This window comes from Malus domestica, chromosome 13 (assembly GCF_042453785.1).
Source record: "Malus domestica chromosome 13, GDT2T_hap1".
Lineage (NCBI taxonomy): Eukaryota > Viridiplantae > Streptophyta > Magnoliopsida > Rosales > Rosaceae > Malus > Malus domestica.
This window is the reverse complement of record NC_091673.1, coordinates 387,744-412,351: the sequence shown is the minus strand read 5'-3', so window position 1 is coordinate 412,351 and position 24,608 is coordinate 387,744. Positions and strand designations below refer to the sequence as shown.

The 24,608-nt window shown below is 35.4% G+C and overlaps 3 protein-coding genes across 11 annotated transcripts; 2 read left to right on the top strand and 1 right to left on the bottom strand.

Annotated features, from left to right (window-relative positions):
* Positions 1-112: 112 nt before the first annotated feature.
* On the top strand, positions 113-9,742 carry LOC103451463 (uncharacterized). 2 transcript variants are annotated; one of them, XM_008390860.4, is made up of 24 exons: positions 113-317; positions 1,110-1,714; positions 1,807-1,931; positions 2,061-2,155; positions 2,254-2,472; positions 2,652-2,742; positions 3,203-3,254; positions 3,963-4,028; positions 4,666-4,820; positions 5,480-5,550; positions 5,644-5,838; positions 5,964-6,002; positions 6,257-6,364; positions 6,522-6,611; positions 6,748-6,823; positions 7,273-7,369; positions 7,451-7,520; positions 7,607-7,783; positions 7,860-7,982; positions 8,086-8,169; positions 8,285-8,469; positions 8,639-8,837; positions 9,085-9,156; positions 9,266-9,742. In XM_008390860.4, the coding sequence occupies exons 2-24, from the start codon at positions 1,134-1,136 to the stop codon at positions 9,371-9,373; spliced, it is 3,078 nt and encodes a 1,025-aa protein (XP_008389082.2). In that variant the 5' UTR covers positions 113-317; positions 1,110-1,133; the 3' UTR covers positions 9,374-9,742. The 2 variants fall into 2 exon arrangements, with proteins under 2 accessions (XP_008389082.2, XP_028947085.1); XM_029091252.2 differs by lacking the exon at positions 3,963-4,028.
* A 790-nt stretch (positions 9,743-10,532) lies between these two features.
* Positions 10,533-15,593, top strand: LOC103451464 (nucleolin 1-like). 8 transcript variants are annotated; one of them, XM_008390862.4, is made up of 19 exons: positions 10,533-10,779; positions 10,872-10,920; positions 11,114-11,292; positions 11,580-11,660; positions 11,746-11,853; positions 11,967-12,077; positions 12,233-12,358; positions 12,602-12,727; positions 12,845-12,952; positions 13,174-13,308; positions 13,390-13,488; positions 13,764-13,808; positions 13,894-13,979; positions 14,052-14,169; positions 14,301-14,395; positions 14,486-14,576; positions 14,662-14,753; positions 14,908-15,191; positions 15,349-15,593. In XM_008390862.4, the coding sequence occupies exons 1-19, from the start codon at positions 10,747-10,749 to the stop codon at positions 15,375-15,377; spliced, it is 1,995 nt and encodes a 664-aa protein (XP_008389084.2). In that variant the 5' UTR covers positions 10,533-10,746; the 3' UTR covers positions 15,378-15,593. The 8 variants fall into 8 exon arrangements, with proteins under 8 accessions (XP_008389084.2, XP_028946996.1, XP_070666773.1 ...); XM_029091163.2 differs by having other exon boundaries at positions 10,534-10,779; positions 14,908-15,233; positions 15,288-15,593; XM_070810672.1 differs by lacking the exon at positions 11,580-11,660 and having other exon boundaries at positions 10,534-10,779.
* Positions 15,594-21,825: 6,232 nt separating this feature from the next.
* Positions 21,826-23,562, bottom strand: LOC103414352 (endoglucanase 15-like). The gene is made up of 4 exons (XM_008352746.4): positions 23,052-23,562; positions 22,774-22,926; positions 22,423-22,704; positions 21,826-22,313 (listed from the first exon to the last, which is right to left on the bottom strand). Exons 1-4 carry the CDS (start codon positions 23,493-23,495, stop codon positions 22,002-22,004), a joined length of 1,191 nt encoding a protein of 396 aa, XP_008350968.3. The 5' UTR covers positions 23,496-23,562; the 3' UTR covers positions 21,826-22,001.
* Between the last annotated feature and the right edge of the window lie 1,046 nt (positions 23,563-24,608).

Below are 24,608 nucleotides of genomic sequence, written 5' to 3'. Positions count from 1 at the left end.
GATTTTTCATTAAAAGTAAATAGTATGGAATGTTTCGTTAAAACTTAAAAAAAAAAAAACCAAACAGAAAAATAAATAAATAAAAAGAGAGACAAACTGAAAGATTTGATTCATAAACCTTGTTCCATTTTGGTAGCCCAGGAAAAAAAAAAAAGTGAGAAGAAGGTAGAGACTAGAGAGAGATCTTATCTCACAGCCTCTGTTTCTCTTCGCTTCCCCTACGGTTTTACCGCCTCCCTCTGACTCTCTCTCTCTCTCCCCTTTATGGCCACCGAACAACCTAGGGTTTAAAGTTTGAACCAACCTCTTACCTTAAGGTACTTCTCTCTCTCATTGCCTGTAATTTATGCCTTTATTTTCCTGTTTGTTTGTTTGTGTTGGGTTAGGCATTGAATGATAAAAAATGGAAGCTCACTTCTCCTTGGTTGCTAAGATTGGTTTGTTTAGTTACTTATCAGTTAACATGAAATCTGCTTCCCGAAGGAAGCTGTAAAACTTACGGAGATGCTTTCCTTTTGTTTTTGTTTTTGTTTTCTGGGAAGTTGGAAGCAAAGTTTGAGTTAGAATGCCACAAAAGTTGAACAAAAGAGCTTGCAACAGTCCAAGTCTTCTGAAATTCATGCTATTTATTTCTACACCGGCGGTGCCTGGAATTAAAATTGAAAAGTTTGCTTCATGTTATTCATATTTAGAGCCTTAGAGAATATTAGATAGCTATAAAACTTGTCTGTAATACGGCGGCATTGTCATACAAATCATCTATATAGTAAATTGAAAAAGCAAATAATGCATTAAAACATTGATTGGGAAGAATGTGTATTAGGCGACCCGTGTGGTTGGATATGATTGGGAAGAATGTGTATTTGGCGACCCGTGTGGTTGGATAAATTTGCAGATTATTGTCTCCATGTCAATATTATATTCTCAGGCATGATATAATCTTGCTTTTCCAGGAAAACGATTTTAGAGAGAATACTTTATAGCATGCCACAGTGTGTGAATATCCTAGAAAATTCATGCAATATTTGGTTCTTATGCTGCACATTTGAATTTTGATTCACTCACAAATTTAAATTACTACTGTAAACTGATTGAAGCATACTTTGCAGAGTAAAATTTGGAAAAAAGAAGTGATGATGCATGCAAGGAGACTAAAGTTTAGAAATCAGAGATGGGTGCTTCAAATGTCCAAATATTCAACAACGCCTACCTACACTGTTCATGGTTCTTCTCAATCTTTGGGTCATAAAACAATTTCGGGAAACCACTGTTTTCATGGTAGTTTTATTAGAAGCCGTCTCGTAGATTCATTCTTGTTGCGTAATGTTGCTCCTGGTTATAGCTGTACTGGTTTGCATGTAAGGTCTAATCCATGTTTGAAGGGTAGCCAGTTACGTGCCTACAGTTCTGAAGGTGACGGAAGGAATGCAAGTGAGGATAATCAAACACCAGTGAAAGGTGATGCGGACCTTGATAAAGGGAAGTCTTCTCAAGAAAAAGCAAAGGAAGATGGGAGGAGTTTCGATGCACATGCTCTGCTTGGGGAACAAGATCAAAAGGAATGGCTTACTAGTCAAAAGATTACCATTGAGAGTAAAAAGAAAGAGTCGCCTTTCTCAACTAAACGAGAGAAGTTCAAAAATGAGTTTTTGAGGAGGATTGTTCCGTGGGAGAAAATAACTGTGTCATGGGATACGTTTCCTTACTACATTCAGTAATTGCTTCTCTTTTATGTTTTTGATTGCTTCTTTCTTATCACGTATCACTTATCAGAAGATTTATAGATTTATTTTTCATTTTTTATAGTGAACCTACCAAAAACCTTTTGGTGGAATGTGCTGCTTCCCATTTGAAACATAAAAAGTTTACTTCCACGTATGGTTCTCGTTTGACATCTTCAAATGGAAGAATTCTGCTTCAGAGTGCTCCAGGTTGGTCACAGGTTCCACAAATCTAATCATTACCTTGTGTATTTCAAAGTTCCTCAAGTGGCTAATGTTTATAGTTAACTTTGTTTTGTAGAACTGAATGAAATTACCATTTATCTTGTTTATCTGCAGGCACTGAACTTTATCGTGAAAGATTAGTTAGAGCACTTGCACAAGATCTCAAAGTTCCCCTCTTGGTGCTAGACAGCAGTGTACTTGCTCCTTATGTAAGATTGAAATAAAATTAATATTACCCTGCCCCCTCTTCTCCTGGTACTCACACAGTTTGGTTTTAATAATTAATATCTGTTCAAATTTGGAGTAGGATTTTGGTGACGATTGCGAATCTGAATCGGATGATGATGATATGGAGGAGAGTACTTCTGATTCAGAGATTGAGGATGAGAATGTTGCGAGTAACGAAGAAGATTGGACTAGTAGTAACGAGGCAAAATCAGATTCTAGTGATAAAGATGAAAGTGATGCACACACAAGGGCTGAAGCAGCCCTCAAGAAGCTTGTTCCTGTTGAAGAATTTGCAAAGGTATGATTTATTTACATTTTTTTTTTATTGGAGCATAAAGGTTTTTTGTATTCTTAGTCCTTCTACCCTAAGCATATTTCAGTGATTCAGAAAATTAAATGGTGATCTTATTGATATTGGGATTCTTTATATACTTTTTTGTAAATCATGATCTATAATCTATGGTTCATATGTGGCAGATGGTATCTGGGGAAACTGAGAGTTCGTCTGAATCCTCAAAATCAGAAACTGCCGAGTCTTCTGAGCAATGCAAACGACTGCTAAAGAAAGGTTCCATACATAGATTCTTACTGTATGTTATATTCAAGTCTTATATGTTTTGTGAGTTGATAAGAAGCTATATTTCTTAGGGTCGTTTAGGAGTGTTTATGTAGAAGTGATTTTAGTTATTAGTTATTTTGGTATTTTAAAAGTTTCATTGAAGGCTGCAAGTTATTTTTGCGTTTTTCAAGATTATCACTTTTAAGGAGAAGCACCTCCCATGTGTTTCTCCATAAAACCACAAAAATGATTTTATTCTCACTAAAGCACTTTAAGCATTTGTCCAACAATCTAGAAGTAATTTTGTACCTCCCATAATCATTCCCAAGTGGGCCCTTATTTTCTTATTACTAGGGCAACTGTTATTTTTGGTCGAACTACTTTTGCAAATCTCATTTTCATCTCTATATGAGAACATTTTGTTGTTCGTCCTAAAAAAATCAGTATTCTTGCTTCTTCATTTTTGCAGGAGATCGAGTGAAGTACATCGGGCCTTCTATACGTGTTGAAGCTGATAACAGGTTCTGAATTATTTCTTTCATTTGTTTGCTCCATTTAATGTTGAGTAGATCTAACAGTATCTTGGACATTTTCTGCCCTGAGGAATTCATTTTTTTCGTGGCGTTGAATAAAAAGATGATTTTCAAATTTTGAGAACTCATGAAATTAAAATGTATCTTGAAGTTCATGAATGCTACTTTCTTTCCAGTGTTTTGGATAATGAAACTTGTGTAATTCAAAAAGAAAATATAGGTCCCTTCCAGGGATTCTGGCAAGGCATATATCCCTTTTGCACCTAGGTGAGGGGCTTTTGGCAAGATTTATTGTGTATAATTGATATTGCCTTGTTAGCTTAAAAGAATGAAGTTGGCACCAATCGTGAGCTCCAAAGGATTTTGTTTGTATAAGTCTTTGATGCAATTTTGTCAATTCTCTACAAATATTTTACGTTTTCAATTCTGTTTCTTGGGGGGAATTTAATGAGCTAGCATGTTTTTGAGTTAAGTTCCATCAGTTTGTCTCCTACCGGCCTAGGATTTTTGGCCAGAATTGGTGGATGAGACAGTGTTGAACCCCAGATTTTTTAGATCTTGCTTGAAAACTTACAAGCGTGCTGCCTAGAATATCATCTCTGTGGTCTATCTTTCAAAAGCCTTTAGGATGATATCATCCCCAAATGAACTCTGACTCCCCCCTCACCTGACATTGACATATATAATGCAATACAGGGTCCTGTTGGGGAAGATATCTACATCTGATGGTCCAAGGAATGCTTATACCATCTTCCGTAGCAGGTGGGTTGGTAAGTTGTCATGTGTAGGGGGAGAAATACAGTAGAACATTCTTAGATTCTCCATTTGGTTTTCTCTAGAAAGCTTTTGCTTTTTCGCGTACCTTTTTTCTCTTTGGACTAAGTTTGACCCTTGTACTTCCATATTCTAGAGTCTCTACCCATGTTCCATTGTCTCCGTTAAGTATGGGGGCTTATTCAGGTTTAGTAAATAGATGTTAGTGGTTTTCAACCATGATTTAGCGCAAATGTTTCGACTCCTTTTAGAGGTTATGTGGGTGTATTGCTAGAAGTTTGTTGTCCACTTGTCATATACTTTGCTATAACATATTTTGGACTATTCCAGTTTATGCCCTGCATAACCCACTAAATGGTAAAATTTCTTTGTCATTTTGTGTTTGTGCTGCTTTCACGTGGTACATACACATAACTATCTATGATTTTGTAGGTCCTGATTATGGAAGCTATGCAACTGTTTTGCATGTAGTCTCTTTCTTCCTGTATCAGTTTTCTGTTTTGCTATTAGAAAATTCAAAATACTCATAGTAGTTTCAGTAGTATGGTTATTTAATTCATGACTGCTGTTGATGTACACTCGTTATTCTGAAATCTTGTTACTAATGAATTTGACATCTGTACAGGCCTTTACCAAAGGGTCAACGAGGGGAGGTATATGAGGTGAGTGGAGATCGAGTTGCTGTTCTTTTGGATATTAAACAGAAGACAGGAACTGAAGTGGATGAAGAGGAGAAAGTAGCAGGGCAGCCTGCGGATCCACCAGTTTATTGGATACTTGGTAATGCGGATTTTTTAATTTTTTGTTCATTTTTGTTCCTAGACTCGGGAGATTACTTTATGCTCTGATTTCCTTTGTTTAAGACTTCATCAATTTTGACAGACAAGTTACTGTTGCATTGTTCATGTGAATGTTACGACCAATATACAGACAAGTTGCTTTATGATTTGCAAACTGATAATCTCCACCAGTTCTATTTAATTATGCATATGGCCTATCAGATCAACTTATGACATCATTAAATGTAACTTAAGCAATCTAATACAAGTGTAGGGCTTCATTGTTCCATGGTTATAATTCTAGGCTTGCATAATGTTATTACTCATACCGAGGCTGTTCATATTATCATTTTCTGTTTTTGCTTTTGTACTCCTAGTGTTTTTGTATTTGACTCATGTTGTTTTATTGTGAATTTCATCGGTGATAATAAATTCCAGTAGATACTTTGGATAAGGAAAATGAAATTGAAACAAAGGCTGCATTAGATGGAATAGCAGGTGGCTTACTACCATTAGCTGAATTTTATGGATGAAAAAGATCGTATTTTCGGTTCTCTACACAGTTGGTTATGGTTTTAATTTGATATAGCTTAAGGTGTTGATGGAAATTCTGGTAGCGACTCTTTTAGTTATAGAATGACAGATTTCCATTTTGTACAGCTAAGGAAATTGAGCATATTCCTGACCCACGGACTGAGGATTGTTATATTGCAATGGAGGCTCTATGTGAGGTGTGGTACACAATACCAAAGGATAAGAACTTTGTCTTTTGAGGCGTGTGGTTGTCCATCTATAAACTGTATCTGGATTTTCATTGCTTGCAGGTATTGCATGCCAAGCAACCTCTTATTGTCTATTTTCCAGACTCTTCTCAATGGATGTCTAGGGCAGTTCCCAAGTCAGATCGCAAGGAGTTTGTCGCTAAGGTGAAAGAAGTTTTTGACGAGTTGTCAGGTCCTGTTGTTTTGATTTGCGGGCAGAACAAAGTTGAATCCGGGTCAAAGGGGAAAGAGAAATTTGTAAGTGTTAAGGATTCATTTTTGTTGGATCTCTATATGTTTTGTTTGCTTACTTGTTTCTGATTAATGGCTAACTATTTGTAGTTTATTACTAACACTTTTCCCCTACAAATACTCTGCTACAGACAATGATACTTCCAAATTTTGGGCGTCTTGCAAAGCTGGTAATCCTCTTTATTCTTGAGGAGCACAATGTACTTGGCACAAACAGTAATGCATAAATCTGTGTTTGAGAAATTTGTGTTATTTTTCTTCTCCTTGGATTATCAGAAACTTTTTTCTGCTTTTGGAGTTTCTATATAGTTTTCACCGTTGAAGATTTACATGTTTCTTCCTTTGATGCTAGGTAATGTTTCCCATAAAATTATATTGTGTCCTTTTTACTTAAATTAACAAATTGCTTGTTTTCTGTTTCAAGCCTCTCTCTCTTAAGCGTCTTACAGAGGGACTTAAAGGAACAAAGAAATCAGATGACAATGAAATATATAAGCTATTCACAAATGTTTTCTGCGTTTATCCGCCAAAGGTAAATGTTGGTCTTCCTCCTGCATAAATGTGTGTTACCACTGTCTACATACTTTACACGCATAAGCATACACACAGATATACAAATGTGATTACTTTTTTTTTTTTTTTCGTGGTTTCACACTCGTTCTGTTTCCTCATCCTTTTTACTTTTGCAGGAGGAAGAGGATCTTCGAACATTCAATAAACAGGTTGAAGAAGACAGAAGAATCGTGATAGCAAGGAGCAATTTAAATGAATTACATGAGGTATCCTCTAGTTGTGAAATTCACATGAGTGGTTGGTGAAGTACTGTGCAGTGTATTTGTGCTACTACTAGTCTATTTCGGGGGCTTTTTGTTCTTCAAACCTCCTTACTTATTGAATTATTTTGAGCTATTGTAGGTTCTTGAGGAAAATGAGCTCTCATGCAATGACTTATTGCTAGTAGATACTGATGGTGTAATCTTGACAAAGCGAAGTAAGAAATCCTAACTTGAGCATTTTTACTTGTTAAGAAACAGAAAAAAAATACTAAGTTTCTGTTGTAATATGGAGTTTTGAAGTTTATAAGTTGGATATGTAGGTGGTGAATTACCATATATGAATTTGGGTTGAACAATGAAATGTCATATTATGAATTTGGATGTAGGTGGTGAATTACCATATATGCCGGTCTAGTATGTGGATTGCTTGTCAATGGCTCATATAAATTCTTTAACTTTGACCTTTGCAATATGTTTATTTTTTCCTGTTTCCAAAAAAGAGGATATTGTTGTCTTTAATCATGCTAGGGATCTGCACTAGTCAATATAGAATCTAGAGTAGGGCTTTCCTGGAGCGTCACAGCTATTATGTTTTTTTTTTTCAATTCCAGAAATTTTCAAATGATTCAGTTTTATTCAATAGTTTTACCTGTTTATTTCCCAGAGGCTGAGAAAGTAGTTGGCTGGGCAAAGAACCATTACTTGTCATCATGCCTTCTTCCTTCTGTTAAAGGTGAAAGATTGCATCTGCCTCGTGAAAGGTACATGATTCATCTGTCGTATATAGTATTTAAAAGTTTTATGTTACCCTGCCGTTTAACACTTCTGTTACTTTTGTGAAGCCTTGAAATAGCAATTTCACGTTTGAAGGAGCAAGAAAGTTTGTCTCGGAAGCCCTCTCAAAATTTGAAGGCATGTATTTAATTGGCTCATACTATAGTTAAGTATTTGAGTTTTTCGTATCTTGTTTCATCTTTAACATATATAAACTGTTGCAGAACCTAGCAAAGGATGAATATGAGAGCAACTTTGTTTCAGCAGTAGTACCTCCTGGTGAAATTGGTGTTAGGTTTGATGATGTTGGTGCTCTGGAGGACGTGAAGAGGGCGCTGAATGAACTTGTCATTCTTCCAATGAGGAGACCGGAGCTTTTCTCTCATGGAAACTTGTTGCGGGTATTTATTTTAATCTTGTTCATTATTTGCATTAATGTTTGAATGAGTGCCTAACCATGTGATGCTGCATTGTTAGCCTTGCAAAGGAATATTACTTTTTGGGCCTCCTGGAACTGGGAAGACCCTTCTTGCCAAGGCACTCGCAACAGAAGCTGGGACGAACTTTATCAGCATAACTGGTTCTACTCTAACATCAAAGGTATGCTTTCGGGTATCTAAGATCTGGCAGTGGTTAGTTTAATTTCACAAAAACAAGCTATGTTTCTGTTAAATGCTTATCTTTGTAACTTTTTTTGATACAGTGGTTTGGAGATGCTGAAAAGCTGACCAAGGCTCTCTTCTCCTTTGCCAGCAAGCTTGCTCCTGTCATAATATTTGTTGATGAGGTGAGGTTTTCAATTTTGAGGAATTAAAAGAAAAATGATGTACACCAATCTAGTTCCTTTTGTTTTCTTTTTGAACCCAGAATTTGACCATCCTGTTAAATATTCTCTGTTGTAGGTTGATAGTTTGCTTGGTGCTCGTGGTGGGTCTTTTGAGCATGAGGCAACTAGAAGAATGAGAAATGAGTTCATGGCAGCTTGGGACGGATTGAGGTCCAAAGACAGTCAAAGAATCCTTATTCTTGGCGCCACAAATCGACCATTTGACCTTGATGATGCTGTCATTCGTCGGTTACCAAGAAGGTGTGGTTGATTTATTCCAGATTGGTTACAATGGTTTTGTCAATTGTTTATCTCTGTCTTGCCAGATTGGTTATGGTATTCTTTGATAGTAGATTCTCCTCATACGACAAAAAATTAATTAAAATAAAGTTCAAACAATGTTGACTGAGTTATGTTGGTTGCTTCGTAGGATACATGTTGATTTACCTGATGTTGAAAATCGTAAGAAGATATTGAGTATATTTCTTGCTCAAGAGAATCTAGCACCTGGTTTCCAATTTGACAAACTTTCAGAAGCAACCGAGGGATACTCTGGCAGTGATTTGAAGAACCTCTGCATTGCTGCTGCTTATAGACCTGTCCAGGAGCTTTTAGAAGAAGAAAAGAAGGTTATATGCATTTTTGTTGTTTGTAATGTCGGCGTCAGTTTCTCGTTGGTTCCATTTACGCCTGTCAAAGTGTTTGAGTTTCCTTTTTAATTTTGGGTGTGCCTTGGGAGGAATAAATATTTTCTGCTATTTTCTCAGTTTTCTATTGTCCTGTTGAATATCTTCTTCACCTTTTTTTTCATCATGTGTAAAGTTTTGTACTGATTTCAGTGTGCCAATTGGTGGTGTTTGGTTACTCATTGCGCAGGACATAAAAAGTGATGCATCTACGGTGTTAAGGCCACTGACTCTAGATGATCTTATTCAATCAAAAGCCAAGGTAAAGAATTTAAGATAGATGAATTTATTATCTTTACTTTTCGAGGACACATCTACAGGTAATGTTTATGCTGAAATGTCAGTTACTTATTTCTATCTTGATTATGTAGGTTGGGCCGTCAGTTTCCTACGATGCTTCAAGCATGAACGAACTTAGGAAATGGAACGAACAATATGGAGAAGGCGGAAGCAGAAGAAAATCACCATTTGGTTTTTGAAACTGATCTTGCTGTGTTCTTTAACGTGGTCTTCGTAGCGAAAGGAAACGCCCTGCTTTAAAGGCTTCCATTCGTTGAGGGAGAAGAAGCTGAAAAGCCGAAACGCAGACGCTTTTCGTTACTCATTATGCATGCTTGGAGAAGAAAGAAAGGAGATAAGAGAGGCCCAAATTTGGAGGCTTTGGGAAACAGTAGGAGGCAAAACCCTCCTTTTTCCCACCCCTTTTTGAGCGGATGAGAGAAGAGAAAAGCCCCCAACAAAATAATTTACCATCTTTGTATCTTTATATACAAAATTTTCCCAATTTTTCATGCCTTGTAAAATAATAGCATTGTTTTAGTAATTTTAGATTTTTCAGATTAAATTAATTTTCTTTTTTTTTTCCACAAATTTTCATGGCTCGGATGTTTTCAGAAAATCTTGATCAGCCTTCCGGGGAGATCTCATATCATTTCAAATTTCTTTTTGGACGATAGTCTATGTTGAATTAATGTAAATTACAGAAAGATGAATTCAAACTTGAATGTGAAGAGAGAAATACACTGCTCTAACCATGCTTGCTAATCCTTTGTTTGATTTTCAAAGAAAACTTTGATTAGTCTTTAGGGTGAGATCCCGATAATTTCAAACTTTTTTATGAGCCTAGACATAAAGTTTTGAAGCCAAATGGACAGGTGTAAGCTAGTCCGAGTAGGATTTCTTATAAGAGTGTTTTAACCGTTAGATTTGATTTTAACAACTGTTATAAATCTTCTATTGTCAAATCCCAACCATTTATTTCTATTATTATTCAATACTGCATATTATTTAATTTTTTATGTTTTTGTTCAAAAAAGTAAATTCTTCTTCACACATTTTATCTTTCTTTAAACGGTAGATTTTGTTAAATTAAATGTTAGATTATTCATTGACAGAGTTTGAACCCATACCCATCGTGAACATGAAATGACTCAACTCATTCTTAATACTGTGTTGAAGAGTCACTTACAAATTCTTCTTCACACTAATGAACTCCTTGTTATTTCCGTATGTGGGTGTAAGAGGCAAAAGCCCAAACTAACTTCTCGACAATTTTAGGCCCAAGGAGTGAAAAACGCCTTTGTTTATCGTACGGTTCAGGTTCAAAGAAATCAAAACGCACAGCATAATGCAGACGCTTACATGCGTGCCTGTCAAAAACCCTAACCCCCTCACGCAGATTCCCAAATTGTATAAATAGAGAGCAGCATCGATAATTATTCTACGCTCACTCCCACCGCTCCCAAAATCCCTACAACCCTAAACCCTAGGGTTTTTCAGAGCAGCCAGCCTCCGCCCCTCTGTTCTTTGTTTTTCCCATATTTCATATCGAAACCCTAGCGTAATCTTCCAAATGGGCAAATCAAGCAAGAAATCCGCCACCAAAGTATGCTTCTTTTGAACTGCTTTCGCTTCGTCAAGTCTTCGATTTTGTTTCGATGATTTCGTTTACTAATTGGGTTTTGATTTTCCTTACAGGTTGAGGCTCCGGCTGTAGTTGTTCCAGCTCCCAAGTCTGGAAAGAAAGGTTTTGATTCTTTTCGAAGTTTTGGCAAATTTTTGTTTTGATTTTATTTTATTTATTCGTTGTGCTATGTGGTGTTTTTATCCGTTGATAGTGTAGTTTGAAGTTTAAATTTTGCATATTTGGTTTGTTTTGAGATATTTTTGTTTCGGATGTTGGTTATTGAATTTGTTTTGGTTGTGGTTGTGTTGAGAAGGTAAGAGAGATGCCGAGAACGAAATAGAGAAGGTTGTGAGCGCAAAGAAGCAGAAGATTGACGAGGGTGTAGCGCAGGCCATTCAGAAGAAGAAAGTTGAAACAAAGACCCAGAAGAAGAAAGTGGAAACTAGTAGTTCCGAGGAGGAGTCTGATGTGTCTTCTGACTCTGACGTGAAGGTTTATTACGCTACACACTTGTTTTTTTGTTTATATGTTTGTTTATATGGGTTGTTCTTTGTGTATTTATTCTTAACATGTGCACTTAAAATAATATTATGCACCTTTAATGTCCCAGAATTTTGAATTTTGAGAAAGTAGATTTCATCATTTTGGTTTTGGAGTTCACATTCTATTTGGTTCGACGATGACCCTAAAACTTCATGTTGATGAGTAATTGGTTTGGATGTTTACTTGCGCTTTTCTTACTACATGGGAAAAACATTTATTGTGTTATTTTTGCTCAGAAACCTGCTCCCAAGGCTGCTAAAAATGGTAAAAGTAAGCCATCTAGCAGTTCTGAATCAGATGATTCTGACTCTGATGAAGTGAGTATTCATTTTATTTTAATGTCAGTGTGGCTGATAGAGTTGTCCAATTTATTATGAGACTTATTTGTGTTGTATGATATAGGAACCTGCTGCCAAGCCTTCCGCTCCCTTAAAAAAGTCAGTTCCTGCTAAAAAAGCTGCGTCATCTAGCAGTGATGATTCTTCGGATGAGGAATCTGATGAGGAGGAAGTGAGTATTTTTTTTTACAAATAAAACTACTGATTTGTTTATTTATTGTGTTTTATTCCTGATTTTGAAAATAGAGTGTCTGTTTTTAAGCGTGTGTTACTGCTTGATTTTAGGCCCCTAAATCTAAGGTAGCTGCTAAGAATGGCCCAACTGCTGCTATAAAGAAGAAAGATGTCTCAACTGAAAGCTCAGATGAGAGTAGCGATGATTCGGAAGATGATGATGTGAGTTTTTTGTTTTCCAAACTTGGTGCTGTAATTTTTTTTTGCCTTAGTGGTAACTGTATATTTGGGGTACTGTACTTTGTGTATTTTATTCTTTGTTAGATCGGGAAAGGTACCTTTTGGTTGATGGTGATCCTCAACTTTTGTGTTTGTAGAAAACCCCTGCAAAGGTTACTGCCCAAAAGCCAGCTGCAGCAGCTAAGAAAGGCCCATCAGTGCCTGTTAAGAAGGCAGACACTAGCAGCTCTGAGTCTGAAGAGAGCTCTGAATCTGAAGATGAGGTGTGTGCTCAAGCTTGAATATTTATATCATCTGAAGGAATCACACTATAGTGCGGGATCTGGTTTTCCAAACTTGGTGCTGTAATTTTTTTTGTCATAGGGGTCATTGTATGGGACATGCTCGTGAAGATTGAGTCAGTGATAACTGTATATTGGGATGCTGTACTGTGTGTATTTTGTCCTTTGTTAGATTGGGAAAGGTACCTTTTGGTTGATAGTGATCCTCAACTTTTGTGTTAATAGAAAACCCCTGCAAAGGTTACTGCCCAAAAGCCGGCTGCAGCTGCTAAGAAAGGCCCATCAGTTCCTGTTAAGAAAGCAGATACTAGCAGCTCCGAGTCTGAAGAGAGCTCTGAATCTGAAGATGAGGTTTGTGCTCAAGCTTAAATATTTGTATCATCTGAAGGAATTACTCTATAGGTTGAGCCATTTTAATTTAGGTTTTTAGTAAATAGTTTGAATGTTAATCTTTCTGAACATGTTTAGGAAGTTGTGAAAAAAGTATCTGCTGTTATCCCTAAAGGACAGGATGTTTCAAGCTCCTCTGATGATAGTTCAGAGGAGGATTCTGATGATAGTTCAGAGGAAGTGAAGGTTTGTTTCTTTTTAAATTCCTATTGGAATGTGTTGCAGCTAGTAAACTAGTTATCCCTGCAATGTTTGATGCTCTAGCTTTTGTTTAGTGTCACATGTGAAGGCAGAAGCCCTTTTAATGTTTCTCATTTTGGTGGACAGGATAAATATTGGTTCTTGTATTTTTTTTTAAGTGTTTAAAGCGGTTTGATGATGGTATTAAGTAATTTATTTTGTTGCAGGGTACCACAAAAACTGTTGCCCCTGCTGCTAAGAGTGTAAAGCCATCCAAAAAGGATGAGGATTCAAGTGACTCTGATGAGGATATGGACTCTGATAGTTCAGAGGAGGAACCTCCAAAGACAGAGAAAGTAAAGGTGATAGTTTTTGGGTTTACATTCAGCATTAGATTGTAAAGTTTTTGGGACTTGTAGTCATGCCTCTTTGGATTCTTGCAGCCTTCTCAAGTTTCAAAGCAAGATAGCAGTGAGTCAGAGGAGGAATCCAGTTCCGACGAAGAAGAGGAAGATGAACCTGCAAAGACTCCCAAGAAAAAGGTAATTTTACTGAGCTAGCGTGATATTAGTTTGTTTCAGGTGATGCTTGTCTGATCTCTTATTCATTAGGACTTGTGGCTTAATAGGATGCTCTTAGGGGTACATGAATTTTCCAACTCCAGTATCTGCATTATCTTTAGTTATATTATTATCTGTTCCTATCTGCACATTTTTGTAGAGCAGAATGCTTTTACATTACTACTGAACAAAGTAATATTAGATTTATGTACCCGACCAGTGTGACTAATGTTATACTATATTATTTTTGTGAACAGGACACTGATGTGAAAATGGTAGATGCCGAGTCTGAGAAGAAAGCTGTAATTGACCCTTCCTCCCTTTTGTCAATTGTACTTTCAGCTTGCCTATCATAAATGTTCTGATTTTATAATAATGTTTTTGCAGCCCAAAACCCCAGCTACTCCTGACGTATCGACTTCTAAGACGCTGTTCGCTGGAAATCTGAACTTCCGTATTGAGGAACACGATTTGTACGTGTATACGTTGACTTAAGCTTGTGTTATGTTTTAGGTTCTTTCAACTAATAGTACCATTTTATGCAGGAGGAATTTCTTCAAAGATGCTGGCGAAGTTGTTGATATCCGTTTTGCCTCAGATCCAGAAGGGAAGTTTAAGGGCTTTGGGCATGTTGAGTTTGCCACAGCTGAAGCAGCAAGGAAGGTATGACTTTTGATTCGTTTTTTTTCTTTGACATTTACGCTTTCTTTTTGGAATCTGTAGTATTGCTGTTAATCTTTTTTTTTATGTTTTTTCGTTTCTGTTGCTAAACTATTAAGCTTTTGTTATTGCAGGCTCTTGAACTTAATGGTTTAGATTTGCTTGGTCGTGATATCAGACTTGATCTGGCTCGTGAAAGGGGTGAAAGGGGTGCTTATACTCCCACCGGGTACATTGCACCTTCTAACTGCTTCATTTGTTGTTTTGTTTCGGTGTTATCAACAATTTATTTTCTTACTTTTATTGATAATAATTTCAGAAGGGAGAGCAACTCATATCAGAAGGGACCACGCAGTGCGTCCAAAACAATATTTGTTCGAGGTTTTGACAGATCCCTTGGGGAGGATGAGGTATATACCGCTCGAGGAATTTGAGCTCTGTTGTCTAATTAATGTTGAGATTCTTTTTCAAGTGTTAACTAGTTTTATTTTACAGATCAGGAGCTCCTTACAAGAAGCCTTTAGTTCTTGTGGTGAGATAACAAGGGTGTCCATCCCCAAAGATTATGAGACTGGCGCCTCTAAAGGGTTTGTACAATGTCTTGTGCTGATTTTTTTTTTTATATATATTTCCAGCTTGCTACATGTGCAATTGTATCTCTCTGTTTTTCTTTTTCGATTGGTGGTGGTGGTGGTTCTACACATTATGTGCCTTGTTTGATAAACTGTTGATAAAATGCAGGATGGCTTACATGGACTTCTCGGATGCCACCAGCTTCAACAAAGCTCTAGAATTTAATGGACATGAATTTGGAGACGGTTACTTGCAGGTGGAAGAGGCAAAACCAAAAGGTGATTTTGGTACTCCCAGGAGTAATGACAGGGGGGGTTATTCCAATAATCGTGGTGGAGGACGTTTTAGCAGCAGCAGCAGGGGGGGTAGGGATGGTGGTGGACGTGGTTTCAGGGATGGTGGACGTGGCAGAGGACGTGGAAACAAACCAAACCTAGCTGCTCCTGGAACAGGTAGGCATTTATATTATTCTGTTTTTGAATCCAAGTGTTTAGGTTAGGTTGTGATGCTGTCGGTATATTATTCTGTTTTTGAATCCAAGTGTTTAGGTTATGTTGTGATGCTGTCGGTAATTCTTAACAAATTCCCATCTTGTACTGAATGGTGCAGGGAAGAAAACCACCTTCGACGACGAGTAGACTAGACTAGACTAGACTTGTGAGCGGTCGGTCGGCGGCCGAGGGAAATTGTTGGAGACTTATGTTTAGCTGTTTTTAATTTTATCATATTTTATTATTTTAATTTTGAGAGGCATGTCTGGTTTTGACCTTTACTTGGACATGAACTTGAACGCAAGAGTGAGTGAACCTACTATGGAATTTTTGGATTTATGTCCTTAATTAATTTTGAGCGTTCATATAGTGTTTTATTACTTAAATTATTTTGATTGACCAAAAAAAAAAAATACTTAAATTATTTTGGATCTCCGGCAACCGAGTTTCCCTGTTGTGGCTACTCTTGTTGCCCCCCCCTGCATATGGAACCAAATATAATTTTCTCCGTAAGTAAGACGCTTAGTAACAACTAACAACTAGTGCTTAATTGGAACATCCCCACATCATTTGACGGAGCAGGATTCCTGGTCCCATCAGAGGCTGTGACAACGCCTGAGAAAGGGTCTTTTGGGATCCCTACAGAGTGTTTAAGGAGACGCAATAATGCCTACTTTGTGTTTGATAATGCTCGCACGCCACATCTTTCAATCTTGCGGCGACGACAGTAGGGCGTCGAAAATCTTTAATGTCTAAAAATTAATTTTAGAAAATATGTGAGATGTCACGAAATGATTCGAATTTTGGCTTATAATGATCTTTGCGAAATTCTCAAAATTGATTGAAAGTGTGGGTTATAACTCACAATTTTTGTGAAAAATAATTATTTTTTAATTTAAGAAATATTTTCTGTGGTAGTTAAGGAAAAAGGTAATGTTAGGGAGACCAAAATATTAATGATTAACGTGCTAATTTCTTATTGGTGACACATCAATTGGTTTGCAAATTAGGTTTAAAATTTTGGTCTCACTAGCATTACCCTAGGGAAAATATTGCAAGACCTTATCCTATAATTTATTAGGTTTCGAAATTATTTTTTATCGATTATTAATATTAAAAAATCTAAAAATAATATAAACTTATAGCGCGGACCCAAAGAGATTTGTAGACAATCTTCATAAAGTCCTAAAATTAATTTTAGGAAACATGTGATGCGACGAGAATGATTCAAATCTTAGCATATAATGATTCTTGTAAAATTCCCAAAATCAATTGAAAAGTGTGGGTATATAACTCACAGTTTTCTGAAGAAAAAAAATTGGAATTTTTAGTTTCAGGAAATATTATGCTGGTAGTTAAGGAAAATATTGCAAGACATTTGGATGAGATCCTAACATTTATTAGGTCCCGAAACTATTTTTTATTGATTTTGAAAGTTGAAAAATATAAAAAATAATACAAATTAATAGTGGGGACCCAAAGAGACTTGTAGGTGTCGAAAATCTTCGCAATGTCCAAAAATTAATTTTAGGAAACGTGCGCTATGACAAAAATGACTCGACTTTTGGCTTATAATGATTATTGTAAAAATTCCCAAGATCGATTGGAGAATGTGGGTTGTAACTCACAGTTTTTGGAAAAAAAATTGAAATTTTTAGTTTTAGGAAATATTTTGCGTGGGAGTTAAGAAAAAAATTGCAAGACCTTTGGACGTGGTCCTACCATTTATTAGGTCTGAAACTATGTTTTCTTGATTTTTAAAGTTGAAAGATGAAAAAAATAATATAAACTAATAGCGGGGACACAAAGAGATTTGTAAGTGTCGAAAATCTTTAGAATGTCCTAAAATTAATTTTAGGAAACATGTGATGCGGCGATAATGATTTGAATTTTGGCGTATAATAATTCTTATAAAATTCCCAAAATCAATTGAAAAGTGTGTGTTATATATATAACCCACAGTTTTGTGAAAAAAATTGGAATTTTTAGTTTTAGGAAATATTTTGCGTGGTAGTTAAGGAAAATGTTGCAAGACCCTTGGATGAGATCTTAACATTTATTAGGTCCCGAAACTATTTTTTATTGATTTTTAAAGTTGAAAAATAGAAAAAATAATACAAACTAATAGTGGGGACCCAAAGAGACTTGTAGGTGTTAAAAATCTTCGCAATGTCCTAAAATTAATTTTAAAAAACATGTGATGCGATGAGAATGATTCGAATTTTTGCGTATAATGATTCTTGTAAAATTCCCAAAATCGATTGAAAAGTGTGGGTTATAACTCACAGTTTTGTGAAAAAAATTGAAATTTTTAGTTTCAGGAAATATTTTGTGTGGTAGTTAAGGAAAATGTTGCAACACCTTTGGATGAGATCCTAACATTTATTAGGTCCCGATACTATTTTTTTATTGATTTTTAAAGTTGAAAAACAATAAAAATAATACAAACTAATATTGGGGACCCAAAAAGACTTGTAGGTGTTGAAAATCTTCACAGTGTCCTAAAATTAATTTTAGGAAACATGCGCTATGATGAGAATGACTCCACTTTTGGCTTATAATGATTCTTGTAAAAATTCCCAAGATCGATTGGAGAATGTGGGTTATAACTCACAGTTTTTGGGAAAAAATTGAAATTTTTAGTTTTAGGAAATATTTTGCGCGGGAGTTAAGAAAAATATTGCAAGACCTTTGGATGTGGTCTTATCATTTATTAGGTCCCAAAACTATGTTTTCTTTATTTTTAAAGTTGAAAGATGGAAAAAAATAATATAAACTAATAGCGGGGAAACAAAGATATTTGTAAGTGTCGAAAATCTTTAAAATGTCCTAAAATTAATTTTAGAAAACATGTGATGCAACGAGAATGATTCGAATTTTGGTGTATAATGATTCTTGTAAAATCCCCAAAATCGATTGAAAAGTGTGGGGTTATAACTCACAGTTTTGTGAAAAAAAATTGGAATTTTTAGTTTCAGGAAATATTATGCGTGGTAGTTAAGGAAAATGTTGCAAGACTTTTGGATGAGATCCTAACATTTATTAGGTCCCGAAACTATTTTTTATTGATTTTTATAAGTTGAAAAATAGAAAAAAAAATACAAAATAATAGTGGGGACCCAAAGAGACTTGTATGTGTCGAAAATCTTCGCAATATCCTAAAACTAATTTTAGGAAACATGTGTTGTGACAAGAATGATTCGACTTTTGGCTTATAATGATTCGTGTAAAAATTCCCAATATCAATTGGAGAATGTGGGTTAACTCCTAGTTTTTGGAAAAAAATTTGAAATTTTTAGTTCTAGGAAATATTTTGAGTTGGAGTTAAGAAAAATATTGCAAGACCTTTGGACGTGGTCCTACCATTTATTAGGTCCTGAAACTATGTTTTCTTGATTTTTAAAGTTGAAAGATGGAAAAAATAATATAAACTAATAGTGGGGACACAAAGAGATTTGTAAGTGTCGAAAATATTCAGAATGTCCTAAAAATAATTTTAGGAAACATGTGATACGACGAGAATGATTCGAATTTGGCATATAATGATTCTTGTAAAATTCCCAAAATCGATTGAAAAGTGTGGGTTATAACTCATAGTTTTGTGAAAAAAATTGGAACTTTTAGTTTCAGGAAATATTTTGCATGGTAGTTAATGAAAATGTTGCAAGACCTTTGGATGAGATCCTAACATTTATTAGGCCTCGATACTATTTTTTTTATTGATTTTTAAAGTTGAAAAATAATAAAATAATACAAACTAATAGTGGGAACCCAAAGAGGCTTGTAGGTGTCAAAGATCTTCCCAATGTCCTAAATTTAATTTTAGGAAACATGTGCTATGACGAGAATGACTCGACTTTTGGCTTATAATGATTCTTGTAAAAATTCCCAAGATCGATGGGAGAAGGTTGGTTATAACTTATAACTCACAGTTTTTGAGAAAAAAATTGAAATTTTTAGTTATAGGAAATATTTTGCGTGGATGGAAAAAATAATATAAACTAATGGCGGGGACATAAAGAGATTTGTAAGTGTTGAAAATTTTCAAAATGTCCTAAAATTAATTTTAGGAAACATGTGATACGACGAGAATGATTCGAATTTGGCGTATAATGATTCTTGTAAAATTCCCAAAATCGATTCAAAAGTGTGGGTTATAACTCATAGTTTTGTAAAAAAAAATTGGAATTTTTAGTGTCAGGAAATATTATGTGTGGTAGTTAAGGAAAATGTTGCAAGACCTTTAAATGAGATCCTAACATTTATTAGGTCCCGAAACTATTTTTTATTGATTTTCAAGTTGAAAAATAGAAAAAATAATATAAATAATAGTGAGGACCCAAAGAGACTTGTAGGTGTCAAAAATCTATGCAATGTCATAAAATTAATTTAAGGAACATGCGGTATGACGAGAATGACTCGACTTTTGGCTTATAATGATTCTTGTAAAAATTTCCAAGATTGATTGGAAAATATGGGTTATAACTCACAGTTTTTGGGAAAAAATTGAAATTTTTAGTTTTAAGAAATATTTTGCGTGCGAGTTAAGAAAAATATTGCAAGACCTTTGGACGTGGTCCTACCATTTATTAGGTCTAGAAACTAGTTTTTATTGATTTTTATGAAAATAATATAAATGTATAATGGGGACCCAAAGAGATTGTAGGTGTCGGTAATCTTTAGAATGTCCCAAAATTAATTTTAGAAAACATGTGATGCGACGAGAATGATTTGAATTTTGGCTTATAATGATTCTTGTAAAATACTAAAATTCCCAAAATTGATAGAAAAGTGTAGGTTATAACTCATTTGTGAAAGAAATTGAAATTTTTTGTTTGAGGAAATATTGTGCGTGGTTGTTATGGATAATATTGCAAAACCTTTGGATATAATCCTACCATTTATTAGGTCTCGAAACTAGTTTTTATTGATTTTTAAAGTTAAAAAATTTGAAAATAATATAAACTTATAATGGGGACCCAAAGAGATTGTAGGCGTCGGAAATCTTTAGAATATCCCAAAATTAATTTTAGAAAACATGTGATGCGACGAGAATGATTCAAATTTTGGCTTATAATGATTCTTGTAAAATTCTCAAAAGTGATTGAAAAGTGTGGGTGATAACTCACAATTTTGTGAAAAAAAAATGGAAATTTTTTTTTTAGAAAATATTTTGCGTGATAGTTAAGAAACATGTTGCGAGATCTTTTGATGAGATCCTACCATTTATTAGGTCCCACAACTAATTTTTATTGATTTTTAAAATTGAAAAATAGAAAAAATAATATAAACTAATAGTGGGGATCCAAAATAATTTGTAGGTGCTGAAAATCTTCAGAATGTCCTAAAATTAATTTTAGGAAACATGCGGTATGATGAGAATGACTCAACTTTTGGCTTATAATGAATGTTGTACAAATTTCTCAAATTGATTGGAAAACATGGTTATAACTTGGAGGTTTTATTAATAAAATTGAAATTTTTAGTGTTAGGAAATATTTTGAGTGGGAGTTAAGGAAAATGTTGTAAGACCTGTTGATGTGATTCAGTCATTTATTTGTTCCCGGAATTATTTTTTATTGATTATTTAAAGTTAAAAAATTCAAATCAAACATAAACTAATGAATAGTCCCACAAATATATTTTTATGTGTTGAAAATGTTTGGAATGTCCTAAAATTAATTTTACGAAACATGGGGTACCACGAGAATTACTTGAATTTTGACTTATAATGAGTCTTGTAAAAAATCTCGAAATCAATTGGAAAACATGGGTCATATCACAGTTTAAAAAAAAATTGAATTTTTAGTTTTAGGAAATACTTTGCATGGGAGTTAAAAAAAAATGTGTTAAGACCTTTGAATATGATCCTACAATTTATTGGGCCCCGAAATTAATTTTTATTGATTTTTCATGTAAAAAAGAGAAAATATGTAAACTAATAGAGGGCTCCCCAAATATATTTGTAAGTGTCAAAAATGTTGGGAATGTCCTAACATTAATTTGAGGACGAATGTGATACGATGAGAATGACTCGAATTTTGTATAAATTCTCATGTTGATTGGATAACGTGGGTTAACTCACAGTTTTTGTGAAAAAAAAAGATAATTTTTTGTTTAGGAAATATTTTGCATGGGAGCTAAGGAATATGTTACAAGACCTTTGGATGTGATCCTAACATTTATTAAGTCCTGAAACTATTTTTTTATTAATTTTAAAAGTTGAAAAATAGAAAAAATATTATAAACTACTAGCGGAGCCCCCAAAGAAATTTGTAGGTCCAAAAATCTTCGGAATGTCCTAAATTAATTTTAGGAAACATGTGATACGACTAGAATGACTCAAATTTTGGCTTATAATAAATATTGTAATAATCTTCAAAATTGATTGTAAAATATAACTTACAATTTTTGTGAAAAAAATTGAAATTTTTAGTTTTGGGAAATATTTTTCGTAGGAGTTAACGAAAATGTTGCAACACCTTTGAATTTGTACTGCTCACTATGTTTGGAGCATAAAGCAGAGGTGAAAAGAAAGAAAACGGCCAAAAAAGATTAAAAACCTCACTTTATTGAATGGTTTAGGCATATATCATATATGGAAATTGGTAACAATGATTCGTTTTACAATTTTCAACGGCTGAAATGATCAATTTTTGAATACGACATTAATAATTTAGACTAGTTTAGCAATTGCATTTTGATTTTTGATCATTTTAGCCCTTTCCTATAAGATTATGCACAATGTGTTACATTATAAATAGTTGTAAACTAAGCAAAGTAAGCGAAGACACCAACTAATGGACCGATGTTATAAGTTGTGGGTTCACCAAGTTGAAAATTGCCTCTATCGTCGGAGAAACCATCATTTTTATCTGGGCCCACGACAGCTCCATCTAGCACATTTGGGTTCGGTGCGTTGCTGTGGCACCAAGTGTACCCTCCGCCGCATGTCACCGGTGTCGGATCCTGCTTGATTGATATAATTGATGCTCCTCTGTGATGAATCCGCTTCGGATAATTTGCTCCATATCCAACCATGTAACTCATGTTCTTGGGGTTTGACCCCAATATATAATCCACCTTAATCAAAACACAAAAAAAAGAAAAAAAAGTTATGTCCACGTGTCAAACTGTATATGTTTCACTTGTTGCACGTAAAGCAGCCAAAGTATTTTCTGTAATGCAATACCTGTGCTTTGACGAATGCAACAAGATCAAAAGGGTTAGTGTTGCCAACAGCACAGTTGAGCGAGGCATTTTTGGCGGCCAAGTAATTGGAATAAACAATGGTGGCGAAGGTAGCAGTGGCGACGCATTGAATGTTGTCCCACTGCGCAAACGATAGCAAGCCTCCGGGTGTACGCTTCCTGTTCGTGCTTCCTTTCTGGATGCACGAACAAAGGAACTCCTCTGCGTGGCTCCTGTATTCTGCCCATTTTCCTGCATTGTCAACCTTCCCCTCCAGTACAAGCTGCAAGATGCACATGTTTTGTTAGTGTTGAAGTAATTAACGCGGATTAAGGAGAGTATTAAGTAGTACCATTGCAACCAAGAGCTGTGCGCCGAGGTATTTGTCATCCCATGAGAATGCATATCTTGTGCCCCCTATATCTTGTGCTTGCTCAACGTAATCCAGGTACGGTTTTTCATTTGTAGCACGATGCAGCCATGCTGCTGCCCACAACATTTCATCCTGCAAACAAATCATGCATATAAAAACAAAATGCTTATCAAATAGCTCTTAGCTACATAGACACTTTTATTTTCTTTCGATGTGTATTGCTTGCATCTCAAGTAGATAAAAGCATTTACTCTTACATGATAACCGGAACTGCTGTAGCTTTTTCCGGCATAAGGGATGCTGTCCTGATAAAGACCGGGGTGATCTCGGGCAAAATCAAAAAGTTGTTTCGCATGCATTAGAAGCGTGGACGAGTATTGAGAGTCCGAATTCTTGAAAGCCATTGAAGAAGCGGCAAAAGCAGCAGCAGTTTCAGCAGCAAGATCGGAGCCAGGGTGTTGAGCATCAATTTTGAAGGAGGTTCTCGGGGTGGTCATGTCTTCCGGTCTTTGCCAACATCCATGGTCAGAATTGGACTGTCCAACTTGCGCGTAGAGCACGTCCGGCTGTGGATGTGCTTTGATCAAGTAATCGGTTCCCCACTTGATGGCGAGCAAGGCATTTGTGAGCTCTTGCTTTGCCTGGAGCTGGCTGACCATCTCTATTGTGCTCCATGATAGCATTGTTATTGTGAACGCCATTGGAAACCCTAGCTTCAGATTGTCACCGGCATCATAGTATCCTCCCACCAGATCAATCTATTCATTCATTAATTTGATTTAGTCGATGACATTAATAGTACATAAAAGTCATTATGCACGCCTCCTAAAAATCTTTAAAATAACTTTATGTTAGGGTTTCACTAGGACTTTGTGGAGTATCAACAATTACTCCCCCTGCGTAACTTTAAATGTCCGAATCTAATTATATAGTCACTCATTTTTGGTTTTGAATCAAAGGCGGAGAATAAATAAATGTGTTTTTAGTGTTTTAATCTCAATCATTGATATCAAATCTAAAAATAAGTGACCATGATACTTTGGTCACCAGGTGATGTAAATGAGACTCTATATATGTGTGTGTAACTTTATGTATTGAATAGGATGATGGAAAAGGTCTTACTCCAGCATCAGCGCCGTCTTGGAGTGCAGAATCTCCACGCCATTGCACTCTCTGCAGCTTATTATCTTCCGGCAACTTTCCAGAGCGTTGACCCTCAAAATACAACAAAGACTTGGTAACTGCAGCATGGTAATCTACCGGCTGACACGCAATGCCATGAAGCATTCCGCACACTAATAAGACAGACAAACCAAAAGCACGATTAGTACTATGATCCATTAAGTATTTTCTCACTGATTTCTTGATGATCAGTATATGTGTACCGTGTACGTAAAGCTCTCTCTCTCTCTCTCTCTCTCTCTCTCTCTCTCTCTCTCTCTCTCTGCGGTACTCTGACTGATGAAGATTGAAGAAGCAGGTACTGATTCATATATATACCCAGAAAAGAAAAGATAAGAACGAGTATTCATTTATGGATATATAATTATATCCGCTAAATTCACCGTATTAGACATCTAAATTAATTTTGCTTCATCACCGCATTAGATTTTCTCTTTATTAATATATCTATAAACTTTATTATACTAATTTTATATGGATTTCGTACCATTTTATTTATGTAGCACAACTCACATTTGAGGGGAAAATTCCTATATGGTATGACTATTTTCATGACTTTAGACTGAATTATTAATTTGCTTAACTTAAATTCAATATTTTATCCTTCCATCAAGGTATTCAAATTAATAAAA